The sequence below is a fragment of the Stomoxys calcitrans genome, chromosome 5 (assembly GCF_963082655.1).
Source record: "Stomoxys calcitrans chromosome 5, idStoCalc2.1, whole genome shotgun sequence".
Lineage (NCBI taxonomy): Eukaryota > Metazoa > Arthropoda > Insecta > Diptera > Muscidae > Stomoxys > Stomoxys calcitrans.
In genome coordinates, this window is record NC_081556.1 from 33,573,353 (window position 1) to 33,600,699 (window position 27,347).

The following is a 27,347-nucleotide window of genomic DNA, read 5'->3' on the forward strand; positions in this document are numbered from 1 at the left end:
CGAATATGGTGTATATCGGATCATATTTACACAAAGCTGCCATATAGACCGATATGCCGATTTAGGGTCTTAAGACTAAAATAGATGCATTTATTACCCGATTTCGCCGAAATTTAGAACAATGAGTTTTATGAGGCCCCCCGATATCCGAACCAAAAATGACCCAGATCGGAACATATTGGGATATGGCTGCTATATAGACCGATTTGCCGATTTTGGGTGTTAGGCCCATAACAGGCGCATTTACTACCCGACTACACTGGTATTTGGATCAGTGAGTTGTACCAAGACTCCTAACATCTGTTCTGAATATGGTCTAGATCGGGCTTTATTAAGATATAGCTGCTATAGAGACAAATCTTCAGCTTTAGGGTCTACAGACCATAAGGGGCGCATTTATTCTTCGATTTTGCTGAAATTAGAAACAGTGAGTAAGCACTAGGGGCCTCTACATCCGAACCGAATATGGTGTATATCGGACCATATTTACACATAGCTGCCATATAGACCGATATGCCGATTTAGGGTCTTAAGACTATAATAGACGCATTATTTACCCGATTTCGCTGAAATTTAGAACAATGAGTTTTATGAGGCTCCCCGATATCCGAACCAAAAATGGCCCAGATCGGAACATATTGGGATATGACTGCTATATAGACCGATCGGTGTTAGGCCCATAACAGGCGCATTTACTACCCGACTACACTGGTATTTGGATCGGTGAGTTGTATCAAGACTCTCAACATCTGTTCTGAATATGGTCCAGATCGGGCTATGTTTAGATATAGCTGCCATAGAGACCAATCTTCTGCTTTAGGATCTAAAGACCTTAAGAGGTGCATTTATTCTCCGATTTTGCTGATATTAGAAACAGTCAGTAAGCACTAGGGGCCTCGACATCCGACCCGAATATGGTGTATATCGCACCATATAGACCGATATGCCGATTTAGGGTCTTAAGCCTATAATAGGTGAATTTATTACCCCATTTCGCTGAAATTTAGAACAGTGAGTTTTATGAGGCTCCCTGATATCGGAACCAAAAATGGCCCAGATCGGAACTGCCATATAGAGCGATCTGTCGATTTTGTATCATAGGCCTATAACAGGCGCATTTATTACGCGATTTCGTTGAAATTCAGAATGGTGAGTTGTACCAAGACTCCCAACATCTGTTCTGAATATGGTCCAGATCGGGCTATATTAAGATATAGCTGCCATATAAATTGATCTTCAGCTTTAGGGTCTAAAGAGCATAAGGGGCGAATTTATTCTCCGATTTTGTTAAAATTTGATGGATGCCTGCTTTAAGACTGCCGGCATCCATCCCAAAAATGGTCCACATCGTACCATATCTAGATATAGCTGTCGTATAGATCGATCGTACGATTTAGGGCTTAATCACATAAATGGCGCATTTATTACCCGATTTCGCTGAAATTTGGAACTGTCGACACTTCTCGACACCTGAACCAAATATGATGAAGATCGGCCTTTATTAGTATAGTAGTGTTATAATAAATTTTGATAATAAATATATCCATGGTGATGGGTATCAAAAGTTCGAATCGGCTGAACTTAATGCGTTTTTACTTGTGTTTAATGATTTTCAGTGAACGACCAAATAATTTTTAGAAAAAAATTTTCAATTACCCAAAGTAAAGCGCAAACACCAGTTTTCCTTGTGTTCCCTTAAACCTTGCAAGCATACTAACGCATAATGTTTTGCACAACTATTTTGAAGTGTTTAACAATTTTAGTTATATTTCATGAGGTGGGTATTGTAATATCATCAAATTTCAAAAGGTTTTGGTTATAGAATTTGACAATTTACCAATTTTCAAATGTTTGGTCTACCATTCTCATGTAAAATAATCTAGGCCAATTCTGTTATAAAGATTGACTGGGTTAATTGCTCATCCAATAATGAGGCCTTCGGTAGGTTTGTCATGTGTAAGCTAGTACGTTACAAAAGATCCTCGCATAGCTTCTCCTTCCACATAAGAATGTTGAAGTCTGTTGAAAATTGTGAGGTTGGAGTCGAAGCCAGGTATCTAACACCAAAGAAACCCATAACGCTAGTCAACGCTTCCTGCGATGCCTGTGAACTTATGAGAAATCGCAAAAGGTTTATAGCGGTCAGTCGTTTATTCGATATTGTTGCCAAAAATACCAACGTAAATCACACGTGTCCCTATGCGGTAAGTAGAACTTCTCGACAATTCCTGAGATGTCAATGTCCAATGATATATGCTTTTGCAGCACGATATTCATGGCGTTAATCTTACATTGGATTTGGGCAAATTGCCATTTCCAACACCCCGGGGAAGATATTATGTGAAAAACTATTACTTGATGAACAATGCCACGGCATTGTTTGTAATTCATGGTATTGGTAGTGTTATTTAGCCTTTATTTTACGCATAAAAAGAAAAATTATTCTAAACATTTATATTCTATATAATAATTAATATTTATCATTATTTTTGTATAATATGTATAATAAAATAGACACAATTAATGTATGATATACAAAAAGTAATCCTTAACAGTTAGTCTGTATGGAAAACAAGTAAAAAGGCGTTAAGTTCGGCCGGGCCGGACTTTAAATAGAGAGATCGGTCTTTATGCAAATCTGAACCGATCTGGGCCAAATTGAAGAGGGATGGCCAAGCGCCTAACATAACTCACTGTCCCAAATTTCTGCTAAATCGGACAACAAATGCGCCTTTTATGGTTCCAAAACCCTTAATCGAGAGATAGGTCTGTATGGCAGCTATATCCAAATCTGGACCGATCTGGACTGAATTGCAGAAAGAAGAGTCTAACGCAACTCACTGTACTAAAATTTGGCCTCAAAACCTTAAATCGAAAGATAGCTCTATATGGCACATATATCCTTATCTGGACCGATCTGAGCCAAATGTAAGTAGGGTGTCGAAGAGCCTAACACAACTCACTGTCCCAAATTTTGGCGAAATTTGACAATAAATGCGCCTTTAATGGGCCCGAGATCTTAAATTGAGAGATCGGTCCATATGGCAGCTATATCCAAATCTGAACCGATCTCGGCCATATTACAGAAAGTTGTCGACGGGCCTAACATAACTCACTGTTCTAAACTTTGACGACATCGGACAATAAATGAGCCTTTTATGGGTCCAAAACTTTAAATCGAGAGATCGGGTTATATGGCAGCTTTATCCAAATCTGAACCGATCTAGACCAAATTGAGAAAGGATGTCGGAGAGCCTAACACAACTCACTGTCCCAAATTTTGGCAAAATCGGTTAATAAATGCGCCTTTTATGAGCCCAAAACCTTAAATCGAGAGGTCGGTCTATATGGCAACCATATCCAAATCTGAACCGATCTAGACCAAATTGAGAAAGGATGTCGGAGGGCCAAACAAAACTCTCTATTCCAAATTTCAGCAAGATCGGGTAGTAAATGTGGCTTTTTTGGGCCTAAGACCCTAAATCGGAGGATCGGTCTATATGGCAGCTATATACAAATCTATACCGATCTGGGCCAAATTGAAGAAGAATGTCGACTGGCCTAATAGAACTCTCAGTCCCAATTTTCAGCAAAATCGGATAATAAATGTGGCTTTTATGGGTCTAATACCCTAAATCGGCGGATCGGTCTATATGGGTCAAGATATAGTCCGATAAAGCCCATCTTCGAACTTAACCTGCTTATGGTCAAAAAAAGAATCTATCTCCTAAACCTATCCCCCGATTATACTTCTTATGCTCTAGAGGACGGAATTCCCTTCTGATTTGGGTGAAATTTTGCACAATGACGTTTTTCTTAGACCTCCAACATACACTTCAAGTTTAATGTTAATAGGTCTAAAACCTGGCATAGCTCCCATATAAACCGATCTCCCGATTGCACTTCTAGAGCCCCTAGAGTACGCAGTTCTCGTCGGATTTGACTGAATTTCGACCTTCAACACGCCTGGCGAATTTGGTCTAATTCGGTTCATAACCTGATATAGCTCCCATATAAAACGATTTCCCAAATTTATATCTTAAGCTTCTAGACGCCGCAATCCTTGTCCGATTTGGCTGAAATTTTGTACAATGAATTCCTCCATGTCTTTCAACATACACGGCAAATAAGGTCTAAATTGGTCCATTAACTAAAATAGCTCCCATATAAACCGATTTTCCGATTTTACTTAAGTTAGGAATTCGGTGCTACTTACAAAATCCCTAATTGGTTTCCATGCCACGACCCTAAATTGGTTTATGTCTGGTATTGTGTTCCCACCGAAGTACCGGTGTCTTTTAGCCGCGAAAGCCGGGCAACGACATAGGAAATGCTCCAACGTCTCTTCATCTTCCCCACATTCTCATAGTGCCCAACATCTGCGAGCCTTCTCAGTACGCTCCTGAATGTGACACTTCCAATCCAATTTCCTGTCCAAGATAACATCTTAGTGTTTATTGTCAGATATCGAAATCGTTTCGTTGAGGAAATGTGGTAGAGCCACTATAGGGCGCAATTCTTATCCGATTTGGCTGAAATTTGTGCAATGACTTCTAGTATGGTCTCCGACAACCAAACAAAGTATGGTCTGAAACGCTGTTTCTTGTGTTTTATATCATTCTAGCTGGTCCCGTGCGTTTCGCTACACCATGAAATGGATTTTTCTTTAAGCATTTTTATGCTTGTGATCGAGAAATTCAAGGCTGGGGGTCTCGTTCAGATTTTTTTTGTATTGGTTATCTTCCACTTGGGATAGTACAATTTTAAAGATCTGCAGATCCTTCCTGTGTCTATCCCAATTTAAGGGCAAAAAGTTTACTCTACTACCAAAGACATTTTATTGCTGATCTATTCTATCATGATCTGCCTGCATATATTATTTTTAATGCTTTTTTGTTCTGGGAAGGATGGGGGGAGGGGGATTCTCCTCTGACACGTCGTTTCATTTGTGTACAATATGTTCTCAGTCGTCTTACATGGCAGTTTGGTGTTGTTTAAGTTGGGTGGAGCGGGTGGGTCCCCCGACGCTAGGACCCAAAGACAATTTATTTGAGTCCTTTATTGTCACGATTTACTTCTCCTGCTGAACGGCAGGACGTGACCCAGATAATAAGATCCTTATATCAATATTAGATTCGAACTCTACTGTCATAGACCTTTCTTTTGATTCCCATATTATCCCGATCAAACTACAAGTCCTACCGAAGGGTCTTTAGTGTGTGGGCTGGTCTCAGATTCTGTCCCAAATGTGTATAACAGATTCGTTGGCAACTCCCAAAGAACCTTCATTTGATACCTATTTTGTGACTTTGGACTTTCATGGCCGTTTTGGGGGTTTTTAAGGCTGGGAAGGCCCCTTAGACACCTTTGACCAAATTATTATGACAGATGTGTTCTCAACTTCCAAATACCTTCCAAATACCTTTAAGTTGATACCCTTATTGTCCCAATTGGTAAATATGTCTTACTGAGGGGTTTTGGGGGTGGGGAGGCCCCTCAGACACCAAAGAATATTTGTTTTTATTAGATTTGTACTCTACTTTAAAATACCTGTCATTTGATACCTATATTGTCCCAATCGGTTAACATGTCCGTTTGGGTGGGTTTTAGGATGGGGCGTCCCCCTGGGGTACCATAAGGTGGCAAAAACAATTTCGCTAAAATCGGTGCACCCATCTCCGAGATCGGATGTTTTTGAAAATTGTGGTAAGGGGTAGGGTCGAAATATCTTTTATTGAACCCCATATGGCCATAATTGACAAATGTTCAGATTTTGGGAGGTGTTTTGAGGGGTAGGCGATCTCCTATCACTTGAAACTCATTTTTATTCCCACCACCATAAGATGGGGGTGAACTAATTTAGTCATTCCGTTTGTAACACCTCGAAATATTCGTCTAAGACACCATAAAGTCTATATATTCTTGATCGTCTCGACTTTCTAAGTCAATCTGTCTGGTGAAATCACGATAGCGGTCGAACCCGTAAAGCTGGCCGCTTGAGATTTGCACAGATACTTAATATTGATGTAGATCGTTGGGGGTTGCAAATGGGCCATATCGGTTCAAATTTAGATATAGCTCCCATATAAACCGATCTTTAAATTTGAATTCTTGAGCCCCTGGAAGCCTCAATTTTTGTCCAATTTGGTTGAAATTTTGCATGTGGTGTTTCGTTAGGATTTTCAGTGGCTGCGCCAAGTACGGTACAAATTGGTCTATAATCTGATATAACTCCAATATAAACCGATCTCCCGATTTGACTTCTTGGGTCGTTACAAGCCGCAATTTTTGTTCAATTTGGCTGAAATTTTGCATAATATTTTGTTATGACTTTGGACCGCTGTGCAAAGTACGATATAAAACGGTCTATAACCTGATATAGCTCCCATATAAACCGATCTCCCGATATGACGTTTTAAGTCCTTACAAGCCGCAATTTTTATCCGATTTGCTGAAATTTTCCATGTAAAGTTCTGTTAAGATTTCAACAACTGTGCCAAGTACGGTCGAAATTGGTCTATAACTTGATACAGCTCCCATCTTTAGTGTTTACAAGCCGCAATTTTTGTCCGATTTGGCTGAAGTGCATGCGGTGTTCTGTTACGACTTCCAACAACTGTGCCTAATAAGTATTCAAGCTGATATAGCTCCCATGTAAACCGATCTTTCGATCATCCTTGTTCGGTTCGGTTCTGTTCTACAAGCTTTAATTTTTGCCTCCTTTTCCTTCGTAGTTGCACCCAATTTTTACTATTTGATAATCAAATTGGTACTCTACTCTCAAATACCTTTCACTGGAGTCCTATATTATCCCGAGAGGTCCACCTTCGATTTTGGGTGGTACTTTTGATACGGTTTTGGGCTTGGTGCGCCGCTCTAGGTTCTTGGATTCAATTTTGATCATCATATTGATATTCTACTCCCGGATACCTTTCCTTTGAATTGCATATTGTCCCTATCGGTCCACTTTGATTTAGGTCGGTATTTTTGGGACAACGCCATAAATATTTCGATCCAATAGCCCCTCAGAAACCAAGGAATAATTTTTTATTTCACTTCTGTATTCTACTTTTAAATACCTTTAATTTGATATCCATATTGCCCAAGGCGGTAAAAGTATCCTGTTGGGTGGATTTTTTAGGGGGTGGGGGACCCTCCCGACACTTAGGATGAAATTTTTACGCCAAATTCGTATTCTACTCTAAAATACCTTTCGTTTGATACCCATATTGCCCAATCGGTAAACATGTCCCTCCGGGTGGGTTTTGGGATGGGGCGTCCCTCCCCCGAGGTTATTCGACTACAAAGGTTTATATCAAGTTCGTGTTTTTCGGGTACAGTAAGGTGACGAACAAAATTTCGTTTAAATTGGCGTACTCATTTCCGATATCTGGCGTTTTTGAAATGGGGGTATGGTAGAGGGTGCTCCCCCCTTCGGCTATCAAAAAGTGTGGTATCCCAGGGGGCTCAAAATTTCATGAAAATCGGTTCAGCCATTTTTGAGTCTATACGGAACAGACAAACATACTAACAAACAAAGCGCCACGATATCATTTTAAGATAATAGACAAAAGATTATATTTGCGACCATTGACACAAGCTTCAAGTTTAGATTACATAACACGTCCAACACCAGCGACCATCATTGTATTCGCCTTGCCGTTAACATAGAAAGAAATTTTGACGGAATATTTTCCATGCGGCTTTGGGAATGGAAGTTTTTCTGGAGCCAGTGTAATATTTGTGCCAAAAACATCATGCTGCAAGGCCAAAAAAACTCAATTACTAAAATCACAATCAAACTACTATAGAATCACTGGACTATAGCTTACGTTATAGGGACAGGTGTGATTGAAATTAATATGCTTTTCAATTATGTCGAACAATCGCTTGGCTGCCACAAATCGCTTGCGACCTTTTAATAACTCACAGGCATCAAAGGAGATATTGGCCAGAGTTAAGGGCTTGGGGGGTGTTAAGTAAATGATTTCCACCCTTGTATCACAAGCTGAGACGGTTGTAAAAATTTTCGCATAATACGAAAATGTCTGTTGATTTCGCTTGTTAGAGCTCACCGAACACACTTCGTATCTCGAAATTTCATGATTGTCAGAGGTACAATTAACCCATTCTATTACAAATTCCGCATTGACCTAATAAATTTTTTTTTTTGAAAAAAAAAACCTTAATCATAAAGTTTTTTATAACAATTGCAAAATCATAGAAGATATTAAACAATGATGTTGATGTGAAATAATTGCCAAAACAAACCTCTTGATAAAGAAGTGGGAGAATAAGGCACTTCAACAAGATTGTTGCACAAGTCATTGCGTTCGAACTTCAGTCTTTCTATTGCAGATCTCAAATAGACAATTCAAAATCATAAAAAGTTTAAAGTTCACAAAACACCACCATAATTGTACATAATTAAAAACTATTTCATTGTTTTATATAAAGCCTTGTTGTTAGCTATCTTTGTCAATCGTTGTCATGGTTTCTACACAGAAAAAAATAGTTCTTAGAAAAAAATCAACAATCATAAATTTTTAATTTTTGTTTGTTTCTCTTCGAGACGAGCTCAATGATCGGAGATGCAAATGGCAAAGGAAAGTCAAAGATAGCAACACACACCAACCACTATGGGACGCGTTTCGTCTTTGATTAGAAGATTTTTCAACCATATTAGGTGTGATGGCTTCAAGAGCCGTGCGTTGGTATGTTGTATTTGAATCGTATTAATAGCGAAAACGCATCTATGATACAATTACCACAATAACCACGCTCGACAACCCCGCTTATTAGCTGTACTTTTTCCCAATGCATGTATTTTTGTGTAATGACAGACATTCTTTCTGTGACAAATTACACTTCTTCCGTACTACTCATGATTTTGTTCATCTGTTGGAAGTTGTATTGATGGCTTCGAACGCTAAGACAACGGCAATGGCTCTCCCTGTTGCTATATGTGAAGCAATGCTCAACGAGTTTTAACATTAAATTTAAGGCGTTATTTGTTGAACTGGGTCTGTTCATACTCGTATTTGACAGACAAAGAAATTGTAAAATTTTTGCTGAAGAACTTAAACAGATTATTTCTTTTGTTGGATTAGTTGTTAGCCTAGAGCATGCGAATCTTCCCGACGACGAATTATATTTTTTTTTTTTATTTCAAAACATAACTAGCTGGTGTGGGGTGCTTCTCTATACCCTAACACTTTAACGGCACCTTTTTGACTTGTTCCATATTTGAAAATAATTTATATTCGTATTTAACTCTCAAATATCTTTCATAAGAATCCCATATTGTCCCGTTTGGTATACATGTATATTTGGGGCATACTTTGCGGGTGGGGCAAACCTCCGTGAATTAACCCAAATTTTTATATCAGTTTTGTATTTGATTCTGGTTTGAACCGTTGAGTGGAGCGGACGTATTGTTATTTCACTCCGCAAGAATTTTCTTGTTACTCGTTATTTTTTGGAAGAAAAATTTAAGTCACTCAAGGATAGCTGCTATAGAGGTATCCATTGATTGGCTGTTGATGATCTGCGTCAGTTTCCAGTGGAGCGACAGATCTAGGGAATAGGCTTAGAAAGGACTGCAAAGACCCAACAGCTGCGGTGGTGGTATCAGGCCGTAGCATGTTGTCTGCTTCTGAAACCTCCACTGGCGGAGCGGCTGCTTCAGGCTCCTCTAGCTGACAGACAACTGAAGACACCTGTTTCGAGTCTTAAGGAGAAGGCCGTACCTATTCTTTCTTCGCATGCCTATAATTTGCCTAGGCCATCGGCCTTCCCCGGCAAACCAACACGCCCTTTAAGAGGTTGGAATAATAGAAGACGCATCGCTCTCAGGTTTATTAATAGACTTGGTGCGAATGATCCTAAGACTCTCACTAATAGTGAGAGAGACTCCCTAAATTGGGCTCGGGAATTCCTTGCACAGGCTAGCTCAAAGACTACACGTCTAGATTCGGAAACTGCACCGCAGTCAGCTAAAAGGCTGCGGTCACCTGGAGGGCATACTATGTCTAAAAGAACTAGGGCGAACAATAGTAAGATGGGTCCAAGAAACTTTGCTAATGTCGCTAGGGACAGTTTGGTGATGGCAGTTGTCGACAAGGGAGAAGAACAGGGCTGCATACCTAGGAATAATTGGAGTGGGATAGTCAATGGACTGTCATTAGTATAGTCCGATGTCCTTGCGGAATTTCCTGGGTCTCCTCTAGTTTGGACGATATAGGCTGGGCCGATACAGATTAATTACCTTCGGGGATCAACGCTCAATGGAAATGTATCGTTGTGCGCTAAAAAAAATTGGTGAGATCTGGCCAGGTGCAAGACTAGATTTAGTCAAGAAGGAAGATATTCCTTCTCGACCAATGGCGCTTGCTTGGATACCAAAGGATTCCCTCATGTTCTGAATTTATGCTTGGAAGACTAAGGAAATGTAATCCCAATCTTTCAATCACCGACTGTAAGATTGGTAGATTGGATGAGTCTGATGGTGACCGCAGACTTGCAGTATTCGTACTAAACTCCGGCTGTCTCGCAGATCTCAACACGTCGGAAGGGGTTGTATACTACGGATTCAACAAGTTGAAACTGAAGGTCTCTAGAAGCGGTGGGGTTGGGGAATCAGGAGACGATATAGAAGTTGTTGCTGAATACTTGCCTAAGAAGCTATCAACCACATCGCTAAAGTCTGGCGGATTGCTGGAGACTGAAAATCCCTGTCTCGATTTTGGCAGGTGGATTGTATATGCCACAAGGAATATACAATGGTAGCATTTCTTGACATTAAAGGTGCTTGCAGTAATGTAAAACCGACGTCAATCATGAAGGAGTCTGAGTTTCTAGGCATCAATTCTACCTTAAGAAAGTTTATTAATAACCTACTTACTAAAAGATGCATTACGGCAGTCTTGGGATCTGTGGATCTAAAACGATGGGTCAGAAGAGGAACACCTCAAGGAGGTATACTGTCTCCTCAACTTTGGAATATAGTCATTAACAATATATTATTGTATCTGGAAGAAAAAGACGTGAAAGAGCTCGCGTATGCTGATGACGTGGCAATTGCGGTTAGGGGTCAGCGGAGAAACTCCTCAAGGGGACGTACTGTCACCTCTATTTTGGAAATTAGCCATTTACAATCTATTATTGAATCTGGAAGAAAAAGGTGTGAACGTTTTCGCGTATGCTGATGACATGGGAATTGCGTTTAGGGGAAAGTTTCCCAGCGCTCTAAGAAATATACTTCAGGAAGCTCTACGTGCAACAGCAAAGTGGGCTACCGAAAGTGGTCTAGGTATAAATCCTAGGTATATAAATGCAAGACAGAAGTAGTTATTTTCAGCAGGAGATACAAGTTGCCTACAGTGGAACCTGTCTCCTTGGGTGGAGAGAATGTTCCATTCACAGAAAGCGCAAAATACCTGGGTGTTTTGCTGGACAGGAAATTGAACTTCAAGTCCAACATTTTGGAAAGGGCAAAAAGGGTAAGTCTTGCCCTATGCACCTGCAAGAGAGCCATTGGCAAAAGTTGGGGATTTAGACCACGTGTCATGTATTGGATATATACTGCAGTTGTCAGACCTATTTTGTTATATGGTGTTGTGGTCTGGTGCACGGGTCTTCAAAAATTCACCTACAGCTCAATACTTAACTGGATCCAAAGGATGGCTTGTATGTGCATCACAGCCGCACTGAGGACGACACCATCCGCTACACTGATTTTAATGCTACATCTAATGCCTCTGGACATTGTGGCTAGACAAATTATTGCAACTACTGCCGTTAGGCTAAGGGAGCTTTCCCTTGGGTCATGTGACGGCTACGGACACTGTGTTATCGTTGATACAATATCTGATGCTTTGTGTCTCAGTCATTGTCTGTGCCATAACCAGATATAGCTGCCATATAAACCAATCTGGGATCTTGACTTCTTGAGCCTCTAGAGGTTGCAATTATTATCCGATTTGGCTGAAATTTTGTACAACAACTTCTCTAATGACCTTCAAGATACGTCTCACTTCTTCTACCAACTCAACTACCGCACCACGCCCACTAGGGCACTGGATACTATTCTAGATATCCGACCCATTGACATACAGATTAAGTGTGAGGCAGCCACAGCGGCTATAAGACTTAAGGCGATGGGAGAATGGATTGAGGGTGGGAGCAGCTCATACCATTGCGGTATAATCGAGGTGACGATAGGAAACCTAGAAGAAAGGGAAGAGGTTTCTGATCGGATACCTGAGATGAACCTTGAAGTCGAATGCGAGGCACTGTTGCCAGGGGCACCGTCTTGGATTGACGTATTGTATTGCCATCTGGAAGATCATGTTACACGGGTGGATCAAAGCTAGAGGACAGAGTGGGCCTGGGGGTTTTCATTGAGAACCCAGGCAGTTCTCAACTGCCTGACCATAATACGGTCCTGCAGGCGGAGATCCGGGCGATCACGGAATGCGTGAAGTGGTGTGATGCTAACGCGAGGTCTTCGAGTGTGAACATCTTTACGGACAGTAAAATTGCCATAAGGGCAATAACATCTAGGAAGGTAAGGTCAAGACTAGTCTTGCATTGTAAGAAGGAGATTAAAGCCTTCTCTGAGGATGGCAAAATCCGCATCGTTTGAGTGCCGGGCCATAAGGGAGTAAGGGGAAATGAAAGGGCAGACAATTTACACGCATGGATGAAAGCTAGAGGACAGAGTGGCCCTGGGGGTTTGCATTGAGAACACAGGGACGGAGATCTGTTTTAGACTGACATGTAACATGATCTTTGAGACTAGAGGACAGAGTGGCCCTGGGGGTTTACATTGAGAACCCAGGGACGGAGATCGGTTTTAGACTGCCTGACCATAATACGGTCCTGCAGGCGGGCGATCACGGAATGCGTGAAGTGGTGTGATGCTAACGGGAGTGTGACGTCGAGTGTGAACCTTTTACCGACAGTAAAATTGCCATAAGGGCAATAAAAACCAGGAAGGTAAGGTCACGACTAGTCTCGCAGGTTAAGAAGGAGATTAACGCCTTCTCTGAGGATGGCAAAATCCGCATAGTTTGGGTGCCGGGCCATACCAGAGTAAGGGGAAATGAAAGGGCAGAAGATTTGGCGGTGAAGGCCAGAGGACTGCCGTCAATAATTTTGGTTAACCCGAAGCCTTTCCGGTCGACGCAGTCCGAGTTAAGGGAGTGGGCGACGAATGCGCATGCAACATTGTGGAACAGTCGGTAGGACGGCGGTTGGTAGGACGACGGTTGGTAGGACGGCGTTTGGTAGGACGGCGGTTGGTAGGACAGCGAAAATCCTATTGCGGGATCCAGATCGTGACAAGACAAGAAAGAGGTCAGTATAGCTATTGGTATCATAACGGGACACATAGGACTACGAGCTCACTTATGTAAAATCGGTGCGGCAAGTGATAGCATGTGTAGGGCATGCGGGCAAGATGATAAGACGTTGGAGCATTTCATTTGTCATTGTCCGGCTTTCGCGTCCAACAGATACCGGTACTTAGGTGGAGGCACAATATCAGACATGAACCAACTTAGGGGAGTGGTATTGAAAACAATTAAGGATTTTGTAATTAGCATGGAATTCCTGGTTCAGATGTTTTTTTTTTTGTTTTCAGAGCGCACAACAAGCCGATTACTGGCTTAGTTGTATGTCCATAGGGGCATGGGGTGTATTAATATCTGCAAACTTTTTTCAACCTAACATAACTAACCCGGCTACTGGGGCGCCAAAAAGTAATCCATTACAAAAAGTAATCTTCTGCATTAACCCTAGTTATTATCTTTAGGAAAATCTTCGATGATATATTGCCACCTTAGCTGAACCGTACCAAGTCTTATGAATCATCTCAGCCATAGCGCTAATTATGGCTTTAATAACAAGGCTTGTAAATGCCACATAAATTGTTTTTTAATGACATAATTTATGTACAATTAAGTTTATAAATATTTTCGGAACTAAAAAAAACTTTTCAATACTTTCCAATAAATTAGCTAGTTTAACATTAGCTTCGCAGCAATAGTTTAGCTGAACTTCACGCAAAATGATTTGGGCCACCATACTGTTAGAGTGTTTAATAATTTTGAGTACCTGCCAAAAGGTTTGTCCGTGGGGTCTGTGTGATTTTTCATTGATTTTAATAACCAATATGAGTTTCTTCTTATTGCCCTGAATAGGTAAAGCCTGATATTGATATAAAATGGTTCAATTGTTCGACGGACAATAAAGCATTTTCGAGGTTTGAAGTGTGTTCCCTGAACTCGTACAGGAAAAATCAACAGTCATTTTCGTATTACGTCAAAATGATGAAGACCGTTACACACTGTGACACAAGGGTGGAGGTTATCTACTTGAGTGCTCCCAAACCCTTTACATTAGCCAATATCTCCTTTGATGCCTGTGAGTTATTAAAAGGTCGCAAGCGATTTGTGGCCGCCAGGCGTTTGTTCGATATAATTGGAAAGTATACTAACTTCAATCACACCTGTCCCTATGCGGTAAGCCCTAATTCAGTGATTCTACTATGATCTATGTATTTATTTATTTTCGGTTATGGCCTTGCAGCATGATGTTTTTGCAACCAACATTACTCTGGTTACCGATAAACTTCCATTTCCCACGCCACATGGAACATATTCCGTCAAAATTTCTTTCTATGTCAATGGCCGAACGAATACCATAGTGCTTGGACTTGGTGGACGTATTTTTTAATCTCAACTTGTGTATGATGGACAAGTATTCATGTCAAAAATAATATAAAAAGCTGTTAAAAAAAATAAAAAAAAAATTATTTGACAGTTCTAAAAAGAAAATCTTTATTTGACAGATTTTCTTTTTAGAACTGTCAAATAATTTTTTTTTTATTTTTTTTAACAGCTTTTTATATTATTTTTGACATGAATACTTTTGAATGAATGCCTTGATGAATACCTTTTTGAAATCTATGTTAAGTTTTGTGAATACAGGCGTAAACATTTTATTGAGTTTGAAATTTGAATTGTAAGGAAAATTTTATAGGTACTAAATGTTAAAATCTAGAATTAAGTTTCGTTCTACAAACATGTCAAGGTTCCTATATAACTCGCCATACCAAAATTGCCACGAAAATGGGCGAACAAATTCGTTTTTCTATTGATTTCGTATGCCTGGTATTGCTGGTCATAGAGATCTAAAAGTTGACTTTCGAATAATCGATTAATCGACTTTTTGTGTGGAAAAATCGAAGTCGACTTTTACTGTCAAATAATCGACATTGAAGTCAAAACAAGTACAAAGGCATTAAGTTCTGCCGGGCCGAACTTTGGATAACCACCACCTTGGGTATGTATGTAAAACCCCTTTCATCACAATCGGGTGACAATTCGATAACTTAAGCACCCAAATTCGGCACGGACATTGAGTGGTCTAATATATATGTCACTATTCAATTTGGTAGAACAAAATATTGGTCTTTTTCGCAAATATATCCAATTATAAACCGATCTGAACCATATTAAGGTCGGATATCGAGAGGCTCAGAAAAACTCACTGTTTGAAATATCAGTGAAATTGGGTAAATAAATAAAGCTTTTATGGGCTTCAGTCCCCTTATCGGCAGATCGGTCTATATGGCAGCTATATCTAAATATGGACCGATCAGAACCATATTTAGGTCAGATGTTGGGAGGCCTTAGCCTACTCACTGCTTCAAATTTCAAAGAAATCGGTTAAAAATAAAGCTTTTATAGGCTTCAGACCCCTTATCGGCAGATCGGTCTATATGACAGCTATATCTAAATATACTCCGATCAGAACCATATTTGGATCCTATGTTGGGATGCCCCAAACTACTCACTGTTCCGAATTTCAGCGAAATCGGATAAAAAATAAAGCTTTTATGGGCTTCAGACCCTTCATCGGCAGATCGCTCTATATGGCAGCTATATCTAAATATAGTCTGATCTGAATCATATTTGGGTCCTATGTTAGAAAGTGTAAAACTACTCACTGCTTCAAATTTCAGCGAAATCGGTTAAAAAATAAAGATTTTATGGTCTTTAGACCCTTAATCGGGAGATCGGTCTATATGACAGCTATATCTAAATATAGTCCTATCTGTACCATATTCGGGTCTGATGTTAGGAGGCTTAAAATAACCCACTGTTTTCAATTTCAGCGAAATCGGGTAATAAATAAAGCTTTTATGGCCTTCAGACCCCTTATCGGCAGATCGGTCTATATGGCAGCTAAATCTAAATATAGTCCGATCTGAACCATATTTGGGTCTTGTGTTGGGATGCCCCAAACTACTATCTGTTTCAAATTTCAGCGAAATCGGATAAAAATAAAGCAAGCTTGGGATCTGTGGATCTAAAAAGATGGGTCAGCAGAGGAACTCCCCAACGAGGTGTACTGTCTCCTCTATTTTGGAATATAGCCATTACCAGTATATGATTGCCTCTGGTAGAAAAAGGCGTAAAAGTAGTCACGCATGCTGATGACGAGGCAATTGCGGTTAGGTGAAAGTTTCCCAGCTCTCTCAGAGATATACTTCGGGATGCTCTACGAGCAACAGCAAAGTGGGCTACCGAAAGTGGTATGGGTATAAATCTGTGCAAAACAGAAGTAGTTCTTTTTTTAGCAGGAGATACAAGTTGTCTACAATGGAACCTGTCTGCTTGGGTGGAGAGAATGTTCAATCTACAGAAAGCGCAAAATACCTGGGTGTTTTGCTGGACAGGAAATTGAACTCCAACAAATCCAACATTTTGGAAAGGGCAAGAAGGGCAACTCTTGCCCTCTACACCTGCAAGAGAGCCATTGGCAAAAGTTGGGGCTTAGACCGCGTGTCATGCATGGAGTATATACTGCAGTTGTCAGACCTATAATGCTATATGGTGTTGTGGTCTGGTGGACGGTGCTTCAAAAGTCCATCTACCGCTCAATACTTAACCGGATCCAAAGCATGACTTGTTTGTGCATCACAGCCGCACTGAGGAAGACACCATCTCTGGACATTGTAGCTAGACAAATTGCAGCTACCACTGCCGTGAGGTTATGGTAGCTTTCTCATTGGTCATATGGCGGCTGCAGACACTGTGTTATCCTTAATACAATATTCTATGTTTCAGGCAGTGGGGATTACACCCTACCTGAGCCGCTTTTTGATAAAAAGTACTGTACCATTATTCCTGATATAACAGAGTGGAACTACGATATCCCTGGTAACAAGAGAAGGGCTTTGGGGTGTACTCTAAAGATCTAGCAATGGTCATACCGAAAAGGTTACCCTACCACTGCAGTGTGTATTTTTGCCATTAAGGAAATTCTGGAATGGCTAATATATAATGTTCTAACGACGATTGGCATAAATATCTTTTCAGATAGCAAAATTGAAAATTTTGCCCATGTACATTCCATTAAGGAACAGGGTCGTACTTCTCACACATCAACGAGAGCAGTCCGATTCAAGTTAAAGCTGAATGATAAGGGACCTCCTTTTTATAGCCGAGTCCGAAGGGCGTGCCGCAGTGCGATACCTCTTTTGAAGAGAAGTTTTTCATGCCATAGTACCTCACAAATGTCGCCAGCATTAGGAGGGGATAACCACCGCTGAAAGTTGTATGATGGTCTCACCAGGATTTGAACCCAGGCGTTCAGCGTCATAGGCGGACATGCTAACCTCGGCGACACGGTGTCCTCCACCCAGGCAGCCATTAAATGCCTGGAGAACGTATTTCTGAACACAAAAGCTGCTGGATGGTTCAACGGTGGGAACTAGACTGCATCTTCCTTCTTCGGTTCCTGTGGTATCACAATGGACGAAAACGTTTAAGAGAGTCTGCCACTTAAATCTAACCTAACTTAACCTAACCAATCGCATCTATTGACTAATCTCGCCAACATTTTTCACAACGCTTTCCTCGGGAGTACCACAATATTTGTTGAGTATGGTCCAGATTAAGATATAGCATTCAAATATATGTTCGTCAGATTTGAACTAATATTACTATAAAGTGCTCGTTTGTTAACCGATGTTGCCGAAATTTGACAGGAAGGGTTTTCTCTTGACTCTCGACATTTCTGGTGAATTTCACAGAAATTGGTTCAGATTTAGATATATCTGCCTTATATATATCGCCCGATTTTCATTTCAGAGCCACTGCTAGCGCATTTATTGACCAATCTTGCCCAAATTTTATATAGCGCTTTCCTTGACGACTATCACAATATCTTAGAAGTTTGGTCGAACTCGTTTCAGATTTAGATATTGCTTCCATATATATGATTGTCAGATTTTGGGTTATGTGCAATAATGTCATTTGATTTGTTTGAACATATTTGCTCGCAATGTTATACGGTTTGTTTAATATCCCGTCTGAAGATATTCGGCGAGGTCCATCAAATTTGGGTCAGAATAAGATATAGCTCCCACATTGTACTTATATGTAGGGTGTTTTAGGCCGGTACCACCCGGCTTTTGTCTTTCCTTACTGGTTGGAAAGACGTGAGTGTGAGCGAATTGAGATGTACAGGGGTCAGCACGAAGTCCGGAAATTCTACCAAAGAATTAAACATCAAAGCGATGGCTTTGGTGCAGGCACATCCTCCTGCAGAGACAAAGAAGGAAATCTGGTAACTGACACAGACAACATGCTGGGGATATGGAAAGAACATTTTAGCTAACTGCTAGTGTCCGACGTTGGCGGCGAAGAGGATACCGCAGAACCAATCAATGATGATGGTATAGAATGTTTACTTCCTAGTCAGAATGAGGTCCAGGTAGCAGTGACCCGACTAAAGAACAACAAGGCAGCAGGAGCCGACGGGTTACCCTCTGAACTATTTAAGACCGGTGGTGACATGCTGATAAGGCGTATGCATCAGCTTATCTGCGCAATCTGGCTAGAAGAACGCATATCCGACGACTGGAACCTCAGCATACTATGTCCCGTACACAAAAAAGGAGACAAGACGGAATGTGCCAACTACAGAGAAATAATTCTCCACCCCATCGTATACAACATACTGTCGAGCGTACTGTGTGAACGATTAAAACCTAAAGTCAATGAGATAATTGGGCTGTATCAATGCGGCGTTAGACCTCGTTAATCCATCCTGGACCAGATATTCACACTGCTCCAAATTCTGGAAAAGACCCGAGAAGGACAAATCAACACCCACCATCTCTTTGTTGACTACAAAGCCGAAAGGGAGTCAGTGGAGATGGCTCTGTTTGTAAATAGAGATAAGACGAAATGGATGGTTTCAACTTCCAAAAAACCTTGCACAATCGAGCAGATAAAGAAAATGGAGAAAGTTGGAAACCACAACTTCGAGACAGTCAGTAACTTTATCTACCTCGGCACCGCCGTAACTGAAACGAATGACACCAGTTTTGAGATAAAGCGAAGAATAATACCGGCAAACAGATGCTACTTTGGACTAAGTAAGCAGTTTAGAAACAAGGCCACCTCTCGACAGACGAAGATTACACTATACAAGACACTGATACTACCTGTGCTGTTTTATGGTGCTGAAGCATGGGTACTTGCGAAAGCAGATGAGGCAGTGCTTGGAGTATTTGAGAGAAAGTTTCTTCGTAAAATATATGGACCAGTTTGCGTTAATGGCGATTATAGGCGACGTATGAACTACGAGCTGTATGACGACGATAGCATAGTTACTCGCATCAAGATACAACGGCTGCGTTGGCTAGGTAATGTTGTCAGAATGAATAAAGTAGACACTGATACTACCCGTGCTGTTATATGGTACTGAAGCATGGGTACTTGTGAAAGCAGACGAGGCAGTGCTTGGAGTATTTGAGAGAAAGATTCTTCGTAAAATATATGGACCAGTTTGCGTTAATGGAGAATATAGGCGACGTATGAACTACGAGCTGTATAAGCTGTATGACGACAATAGCATAGTTACTCGCATCAAGATACAATGGCTGCGTTGGTTGGTTCATGTTGCCAGAATAGATGAAGATGCTTCAGCAAAGAAGTCTTCTGAAGGCAAATACGGTGGTACACGCAAACCGGGAAGACCAAAAGCCCTTTGGAAAGATCAAGTGGTGGGAGAAACCTCGAAACTTGGTGTCAGAGATTTTGGAATGAGCGCAGATGATCGAGGTGCTTGGAACGCTAGTTCTACATTCGGCTAGTGGAACAAATATTCTCTCATAGCCAATTAAAGTAAAGTAAGTTACTGGTTTAAAACTTATTTAGCCATGATCCGATCAGAAGTGTTCCATGTTTTGAAATAACCCATTGCCTAATATACAACAACGAAGATTTATACGTTTTAGCGATAAATATATTTTTGTTATAGCATGGAAAATGCTTTAAAATATTAAGATATTGAAAATACAGTTTAGGTATAGTTGTAGTGTTCCACACTGTATAGCAATCAAACCACTTTTCCAAATCCTTCGACTACGATTATATTTGCACCGTGGTTAATATTGAAAGTGGCTTTAACGGAATATTTTCCATTTAACTGTACATATGGAATTTGGTTAGAATCCAGTGTAATATTGCTTCCAAAAACATTGTGCTGCAAAGTCATTAAGGTAATCAATATAGTAGTTATGTTAAAAATCAGTTCATTGCATCTTACCGCATATGGGCACGTGTGATTGAAGTTAGTTTTCTTGGCAACTATGTCGAAAATTCGCCTGGCCGCCGAAAATTTCTTGGAACTTTGTAATATCTCACAGGCATCAAAGGACAGGTTGAGCAGTTTTACGGGTATTTTGGGTGTTAGGTAGATGGCTTCCAACCTTGTGTCACAATGCGTAACAGTCTTTAGCATTTTTATATAAAATGAAAATTCCTGACAATTTGCTTTATAGTATCTCAATCGACACATTTCGAAGCTCGAAAACGCCACATTGTTGGAAGAGCAATTAATCCGATCAATTTGAATAATTAACTTAACCTTTTGCATTTCCATAAAAAAGAAAATTTTTATTCCAAAAAAGTCTAACATTGCAATATCGTATCATATTGTAGAAGAAATGGACAACATTTTGTTCATACAAACCTCTTGGTAAAGTAGTGAAATTATTAAAAACTTTAGCGATATAGCACACATCATTCTTCTGTAATGTGAATATAACTTTTAAAGAACGAAACGAAAAAAAAACACATTTTTTAAAACCTTATACAAACAGTTCTAAAGTCCATTAAATGTCATTACAGATCATTATACCCCCATTGTTATATGTAATCTATTTGAAATCTTGTTTGGCATCAGCGTCATGGCTCGTGCCAGTTCCATACATACATGGAGAAAGCACATCAGCTAACGATAAAAGTTAGATCAGGTTAAGATTGCAGTTGTATATCAGCCTCCCTGGTACACTGAAAAAACGTTTGTACCAATTTTAAAGATTCGAGCCAAAAAGATGATCAATTTTCCAATTCTTGAAGGAAACATTCCCTTTGGCGGAAAATAATTTCCTTCATATTAAGGAAACCTATAATGCTATATGGTGTTGTGATATGGTGGACGGCCTTTCAAAAGTCCACCTACTGTTCAATAGTCAACCGGATGCAAAGGATGGCTTGTTTGTGCATCACAGCCGCACTGAGGACTACACCATCTGATGAACTGAATTTAATGCCACATCTAATGTCTCTGGACATTGTGGCTAGACAAATTGCTGAGACCACTGCCGTGAGGGTAAGGGAGCTTTCTCATTGTTCATGTGGCGGCTACGGACAGTGTGGATTACACCTTGCCAGAGCGGCTTTTTGATAAAAAGTACTGTACCACTCATTAATCCTAATAGAACCGATTGGAACTACAATATCCCAGGTAATAGAAGTTGCATCGACTTCTATACGGATGGTTTCAAACTAGACGATCAGGTGGGGTTTGAGGTGTACTCCAAAGATCTAGAACTGGTCATATTGAAAAGGTCACCCGACCACTGCAGTGTGTATCAAGCGAAGAACCTTGCAATTAAAGAAGAGTTGGAATGGCTATGATATAATGTCGTAACCAGTGTTGCCACTCAGGAGCATTATTTCCTAGCAAAATTTAAGAAAAATCCTTCCAAACTCGACCAAAACTTATTACATGTTCTACAAGCCAAAAATGCAGTAGACTGTATCTTGATATAGTACCCTTAATACCCGTATTTTTGCCCCGATCTCAATGAACAACCGTGCCGAATTTGGATGGGCCAAGAAATGCGTTTTTACTACCAATTTGCGTCGTTACAGTGAGTTGCATGAACTGGTCATAACTACGATTCGCATAAATATCTTCTCAGTCAACCATGGAGAACGAATTTCTGAACACAAAACCGCCCTCGACTGTCTCAGATCTCTCCACGAGATGGCTGAAGAGTTCGAAATTCACCTGTTCTAGGTGGCGGGCCACAGAGATATCCCAGTGAATTGTAAAGTGGACAAGCTTGCGAGACTAGGAACTATCCTAAACATTCCAGGGTTACTGGAAATACTGTGGGTATGCCTCCAGCGACATGTAAGCTAAGTTTTCAGGACCAGGCCCAAAGAGCAAATAATCATAGATGGTCACAAAGAGGGGGTTGTTAGCATTCCAAATTCATACGGCCTATTCCAGACTTGAAGAGGTCTGCCACTTTGCTGTCTCTGGCTAGAGCAGACGTCTCAGTCATTGTGTCCGTCATGACAGGTCACTATCTAATCGAAAGTGGTGGAATGACTAAGATATAATGTCATTACGACGATCGGCATAAATATCTTCTCAGACAGCCAGGCAGCCATTTAATCCCTGGAGAACGTATTTCTGAACACAAAAACCGCCCTCGATTGTCGCAGATCTCTCAGCGAGATGTCTGCTCTCTATTGGCTCAAAAAGTCGAGATCCCGGTCGGTTTGTAATTAATCAAAATTTCATGAAAAATTTGCACTTTCGCAAGGCCAAAACTACCTGAAGCAGCAATCCAATGCTTTTGCGATGTACTAGAGAGTTCTTTACAAATGTCTTGGCTACAATTTCTTTCATTGGATCGAAAATCTCATTGGTTTGGCTGTCATAGGCCAACATATCAAAAATAAAAACGTGACAAAAGTCTGAAAAATCAAAATCTGGAGGCTTGATATTCCCCGTGGACATATGGTCTTGAGGATTTTTTACTCTGTACAATCCCAAAATTTTTAAAACGCGTAGGGCCCATTAAGATTTTTTTTTCCTTTCACACTACTCGCCCCAGAAATCGAAAATTGACACAAAACGTGGAGGTCTCTCTAGTATTTTGGTCATAACTTCAGAGATTTCTAAAAGTTAGAGCTGATATGTTGCATGTTGCATCTTAAGCTCACCATTGTCATTGGTGAAAAATATCAATGGGTACATTAATTGAAAATTTTGCCTATGAACATTACATTAAGGAACAGGGGAAAACTTCTCATATATATAAATGAGTACCGTCCGATTCGAGTTAAAGCCCAATGATAAGGGGCCTCGTTTTTATAGCCGAGTCCGAACGGCGTGCCGCAGTGCGACACTTCTTTGGAGACAAGTTTAATATGGGGAAACTACCGCTGAAATTTTTTTCGAGGATTCGAGCCCAGGTGTTCAGCGTCATAGACTGACTTGCTAACCTTTGCTCCACTGTGGCCCCAAGACATCAAGGTTGAACAAATCCAAAAAGCTTCTTGAAGTTCAATTATACTGGCGGCATGACATTACAAAACATACAAATAAAATAGTATTTTTGAATAACTTATGCAACTTAACATACCCAAAACGACATAAAACTCATGTTAATACTTTTCTTTTCAATACGAGCATCCATATATTTTGTCAATATAAATTTGATGTATTATACGCACCACCATAGGATGGGGGTATACTAATCTAGTCATTCCGTTTGTAACACCCTGAAATATTCGTCAAAGTCCCCATAAAGTATATATATTCTTGATCGCCTCGATCAAGAGTCGATCTAGCCATGTCTGTCCGTCTGTCTGTCAAAAGCACGCCAACTTTCGAAGGAGTAAAGCTAGCCGCTAGAATATATATTTGCATAAATACTTCTTATTAGTGAAGATCAGTAAGCATTGTTAATAACCCATATCGGTCCATGTTTCGATATAGTTTCCATATATACCGATCTTTGGACTTGACTTCTTGAGCCAACAACAATAACCAGGAATTTAGGCCAATACCAATACTTCCATACATCTCAAAGATATTTGAGACTCTAGTCAACCGGAAAATATCAGGATATATTGCGAATAATTCGCTGCTAACAGATTTTCAATCTGGTTTCCGGCCAAAGCTCTGTTGCACTACTGCACTTTTGAAAGTAGTTGAAGATGTAAGGAGTGATATTGACAGCGATAAAGTTACCTTTCTTGTTCTTTTAGATCATTCGAAGGCATTTGATTCCGTTGATCCCAATATACTTTGCCTTAAACTGAAACTTTTATTTCAATTTTCTGAAAGAACAACGGATCTTATATTTTCCTATCTTTCGAATAGAAGCCAATCGGTATGTGTTCATAGCCGGTGTTCTAGTTATCTTTCAGTCTCAAGAGGGTCTGTATTGGGCCCACTCCTTTTTTCTATATATAGCAATGATCTTCCTGGACAGTTGCGCAACTGTGTTATTCATATGTATGGTGTACAGCATACAGCTGTATATGACCACCTCGCCGGAGAGGGTGATTGATGATGTACTTCGCCTTAATAGTGACTTGGACAGGATAAACACATGGGCAAACGCCAACGTACTACTTTTAAATCCAACAAAGTCAATGTGCCTTGTGATTGGTAGGAATCGGGTGACAATGCCGCCCAATCTTGATGTGACAATTGCTGGAGCCCCAATTGAGATTGTTTCATCTGCAAGAAACCTTGCGTTGGAGTTTGATGATAGATTTTCATGGAAGAATCATGTCAGTACGACAGTGGCCAAGACCTACGGCGTTTGTCAATAAGAATGCTTTTGGCTAGGACATTTATTCTGCCGAAACTATTACACATTTGAGAGGTTTTTAACAGTTGTGATATAAGTCATAGGAATAAATTGCACGTAGCCTTTAACGATGTCGTTTGATACATTTTTGGTTTGCGTAGAAGAGACTGGGTATCTGACTTTGCCAGACAAGTATATGGTGTCTCATTTAACTAAATAGTACCCTAAGATACGCTCGTTTCAAATGATCCACAAGATACAATAATTTATACCAATGTACCGTCATATCTGGCTTCTGTATTGCGTTTTGCCAACTCTACAGGAAGTAAACAAGTAATATAAATACGTCATCAATATCGTGTATCTGAACCACAGTTCTTTGTTAATGCTATACGTCTCTGGAATAATCTTCCCAATAATATTCAAATTATAAATAATGAACGACAGTTCAAATCTTTGATTTATAATCATTTTAATTAATTATTGGTTTTCTTTTTTTATATTTTATAACTACAATATTTATTAATTTATTTTATCAGTAACTTTGATTAAATTGTTATATTTTCTTTAAAGTTTCTTTTTCTTCTTTTTTAATTTTTTGTTTTAAACCTTTTTTACTTAAATATTGTATCAGTAACTATGCTTAGATTGTTAAATATTTTTTACCAATTATTGAAGTTTTACACAATGAATTTTACTCTGGTCTCCAATTATGGTCCGAATCGAACCATAACTCAATATAGCTCAAATAGCATAACAATTTATTTTTAAATTGTTATTATGTTATTAATATATTATAAAATATTTATAAGAGCAGATGATTAATTAAAGCAGTGATTAAAACTAAAGCAGTAGAATTTGTTATTGAAATGTATTCACAAGCAAATGATGAATTAAAATAAAACAAAACATTTACAAGAGCAAATAGTTCAAAAGGGAGGAGAAATAATGATTAAAAGTCACCTACTTCACCTTTAATTCTTTCTCTTAGTTCACTTTGTTTGACTATTCATGTAATTAAAATGGAATAAAGTTCAAATGTTTATTTACAGTGGCAATTTTTTTTTAATCGGAAGCTTACCTATCTTTTAGACATTGTCCCGTAATTTTTTTCTCTTATTTTTACTCCTGTTTATATTTTTTTTTAAGGTGAAAAATATTTGAAGAAGCGGAACTTCTTCCGAAAACTGGACAATTTTTGTATTTTTATACCCTCCACCATAGGATGGGGGTATACTAATTTCGTCACTCCGTTCGTAACACCTCGAAATATTCGTCTTGGACCCCATAAAGTATATACATTCTTGTTCGTCATTATATTTTCTGTCGATCTAGTCCTGTCCGTCCATTCGTCCTCCCGTCTGACTGCCGAAAGCACGCTAACTTTTGAAGGAGTACAGCAAGGTGCTTGACATTTTGAACAAATACTTCTAATTAGTGTAGGTCGGTTGGGATTGTAAATGGGCCATATCGGTTCATGTTTTGATAAAGCTGTCTTGTTATAACTTCCATCAACTGCGCCAAGTATGATTCAAATCGGTTACTAACCTGATATAGCTTCCATATAAATCGATCTGGCATCTCTGTTCAGCAACTAGAAGGCGCAATTATTATCTGTTTTAGCCAAAATGTTCACATATTATTCTGTTATTATGTGAGCTATTCAGATTTGGATATAGCTCCCATACAAACCAATCATCCGATTTGACTTCTTGAGTCTTTGCAATTTTTGATCCGCCTTTTTGTCCGATTTGGCTGAAGTTTTGCACGTAGTGTTCTGTTATGACTTCCAACATCTGTGCCAAGTACGGTCCAAATCGTTCTATAACCTGATATAGTTACCATATCGGTAATAACTTCGTTCGATTTATATCGAGCTTTCTCAGAGACCGCACTATACGAGTTGTTGTAGATGGGTTCCCATCAGATGAGTATACATTCACCGCAGGTGGCCACAAGGCTCTGTCCTTTCCCCTTTCCCCTTCCCTCTTTCTTATTTTCATTGACGATTTATTGGGTTAGACTTTGAATCCAGTTACTCATTTGCCGATGACAGAAGTCTGTGTCATTCATATTCATTCGACCATAGGCCCAGTCCTCAAGGAATTGTGGACAGGAGACGCATTATGGATGAGACGCTCTCCCAGGATTTGTTGGCCATTTCCGAGTGGGGTAGAATGAACAGAGCAGATTTTAACGCACAGAAGATGCAGTGCTGTTTCTTGTTTCACAAGCGATTCACTGACCCACTTCAATCGTCGATATCTATCGATGGTATAGATATTGAGCAGTCAGATGCTCTTGATGTTCTGGGCATGAAGATACAATGCGATGTTCTTTGGTCAAAACACGTATTTGAAGTGTCGAAAGAAGCATTCAAGTGTTTGGGCTTTCTTAAGCGGTGCAAGAAATATTT

At 39.8% G+C, this 27,347-nt stretch overlaps 4 protein-coding genes across 5 annotated transcripts in view; 2 read left to right on the top strand and 2 right to left on the bottom strand.

Annotated features, from left to right (window-relative positions):
• The window catches only part of LOC106092683 (uncharacterized), a 169,890-nt gene that overhangs the window by 83,414 nt on the left and 59,129 nt on the right, over positions 1-27,347 (top strand). The gene's annotated exons all lie outside the window — the stretch shown is intronic.
• LOC106092680 (uncharacterized) lies at positions 7,551-8,414 on the bottom strand. The gene is made up of 3 exons (XM_013259592.2): positions 8,272-8,414; positions 7,833-8,153; positions 7,551-7,760 (listed from the first exon to the last, which is right to left on the bottom strand). Exons 1-3 carry the CDS (start codon positions 8,326-8,328, stop codon positions 7,614-7,616), a joined length of 525 nt encoding a protein of 174 aa, XP_013115046.2. The 5' UTR covers positions 8,329-8,414; the 3' UTR covers positions 7,551-7,613.
• LOC106092681 (uncharacterized) lies at positions 13,996-14,763 on the top strand. The gene is made up of 3 exons (XM_013259593.2): positions 13,996-14,128; positions 14,205-14,525; positions 14,593-14,763. Exons 1-3 carry the CDS (start codon positions 14,072-14,074, stop codon positions 14,737-14,739), a joined length of 525 nt encoding a protein of 174 aa, XP_013115047.2. The 5' UTR covers positions 13,996-14,071; the 3' UTR covers positions 14,740-14,763.
• On the bottom strand, positions 20,422-23,055 carry LOC131997870 (uncharacterized). The gene is made up of 4 exons (XM_059369717.1): positions 22,939-23,055; positions 21,058-21,132; positions 20,632-20,952; positions 20,422-20,568 (listed from the first exon to the last, which is right to left on the bottom strand). The coding sequence occupies exons 1-4, from the start codon at positions 23,053-23,055 to the stop codon at positions 20,422-20,424; spliced, it is 660 nt and encodes a 219-aa protein (XP_059225700.1).

Coding starts and splice junctions, on each gene's coding strand:
- LOC106092681 (XM_013259593.2), top strand. CDS start 14,072: ATGATTTGGGCCACCATACTGTTAGAGTGTTTAATAATTTTGAGTACC. Junction 14,129..14,204: donor TTTTGAGTACCTGCCAAAAG/GTTTGTCCGTGG, acceptor TGCCCTGAATAG/GTAAAGCCTGATATTGATAT. Junction 14,526..14,592: donor ATCACACCTGTCCCTATGCG/GTAAGCCCTAAT, acceptor ATGGCCTTGCAG/CATGATGTTTTTGCAACCAA.
- LOC131997870 (XM_059369717.1), bottom strand. CDS start 23,055: ATGTTGGCCTATGACAGCCAAACCAATGAGATTTTCGATCCAATGAAA. Junction 21,133..22,938: donor GCATTGGATTGCTGCTTCAG/GTAGTTTTGGCC, acceptor GTTCTTTAAAAG/TTATATTCACATTACAGAAG. Junction 20,953..21,057: donor TTTCACTACTTTACCAAGAG/GTTTGTATGAAC, acceptor GAAATGCAAAAG/GTTAAGTTAATTATTCAAAT.
- LOC106092680 (XM_013259592.2), bottom strand. CDS start 8,328: ATGACTTGTGCAACAATCTTGTTGAAGTGCCTTATTCTCCCACTTCTT. Junction 8,154..8,271: donor TCCCACTTCTTTATCAAGAG/GTTTGTTTTGGC, acceptor AAAATTTATTAG/GTCAATGCGGAATTTGTAAT. Junction 7,761..7,832: donor ATCACACCTGTCCCTATAAC/GTAAGCTATAGT, acceptor TTGGCCTTGCAG/CATGATGTTTTTGGCACAAA.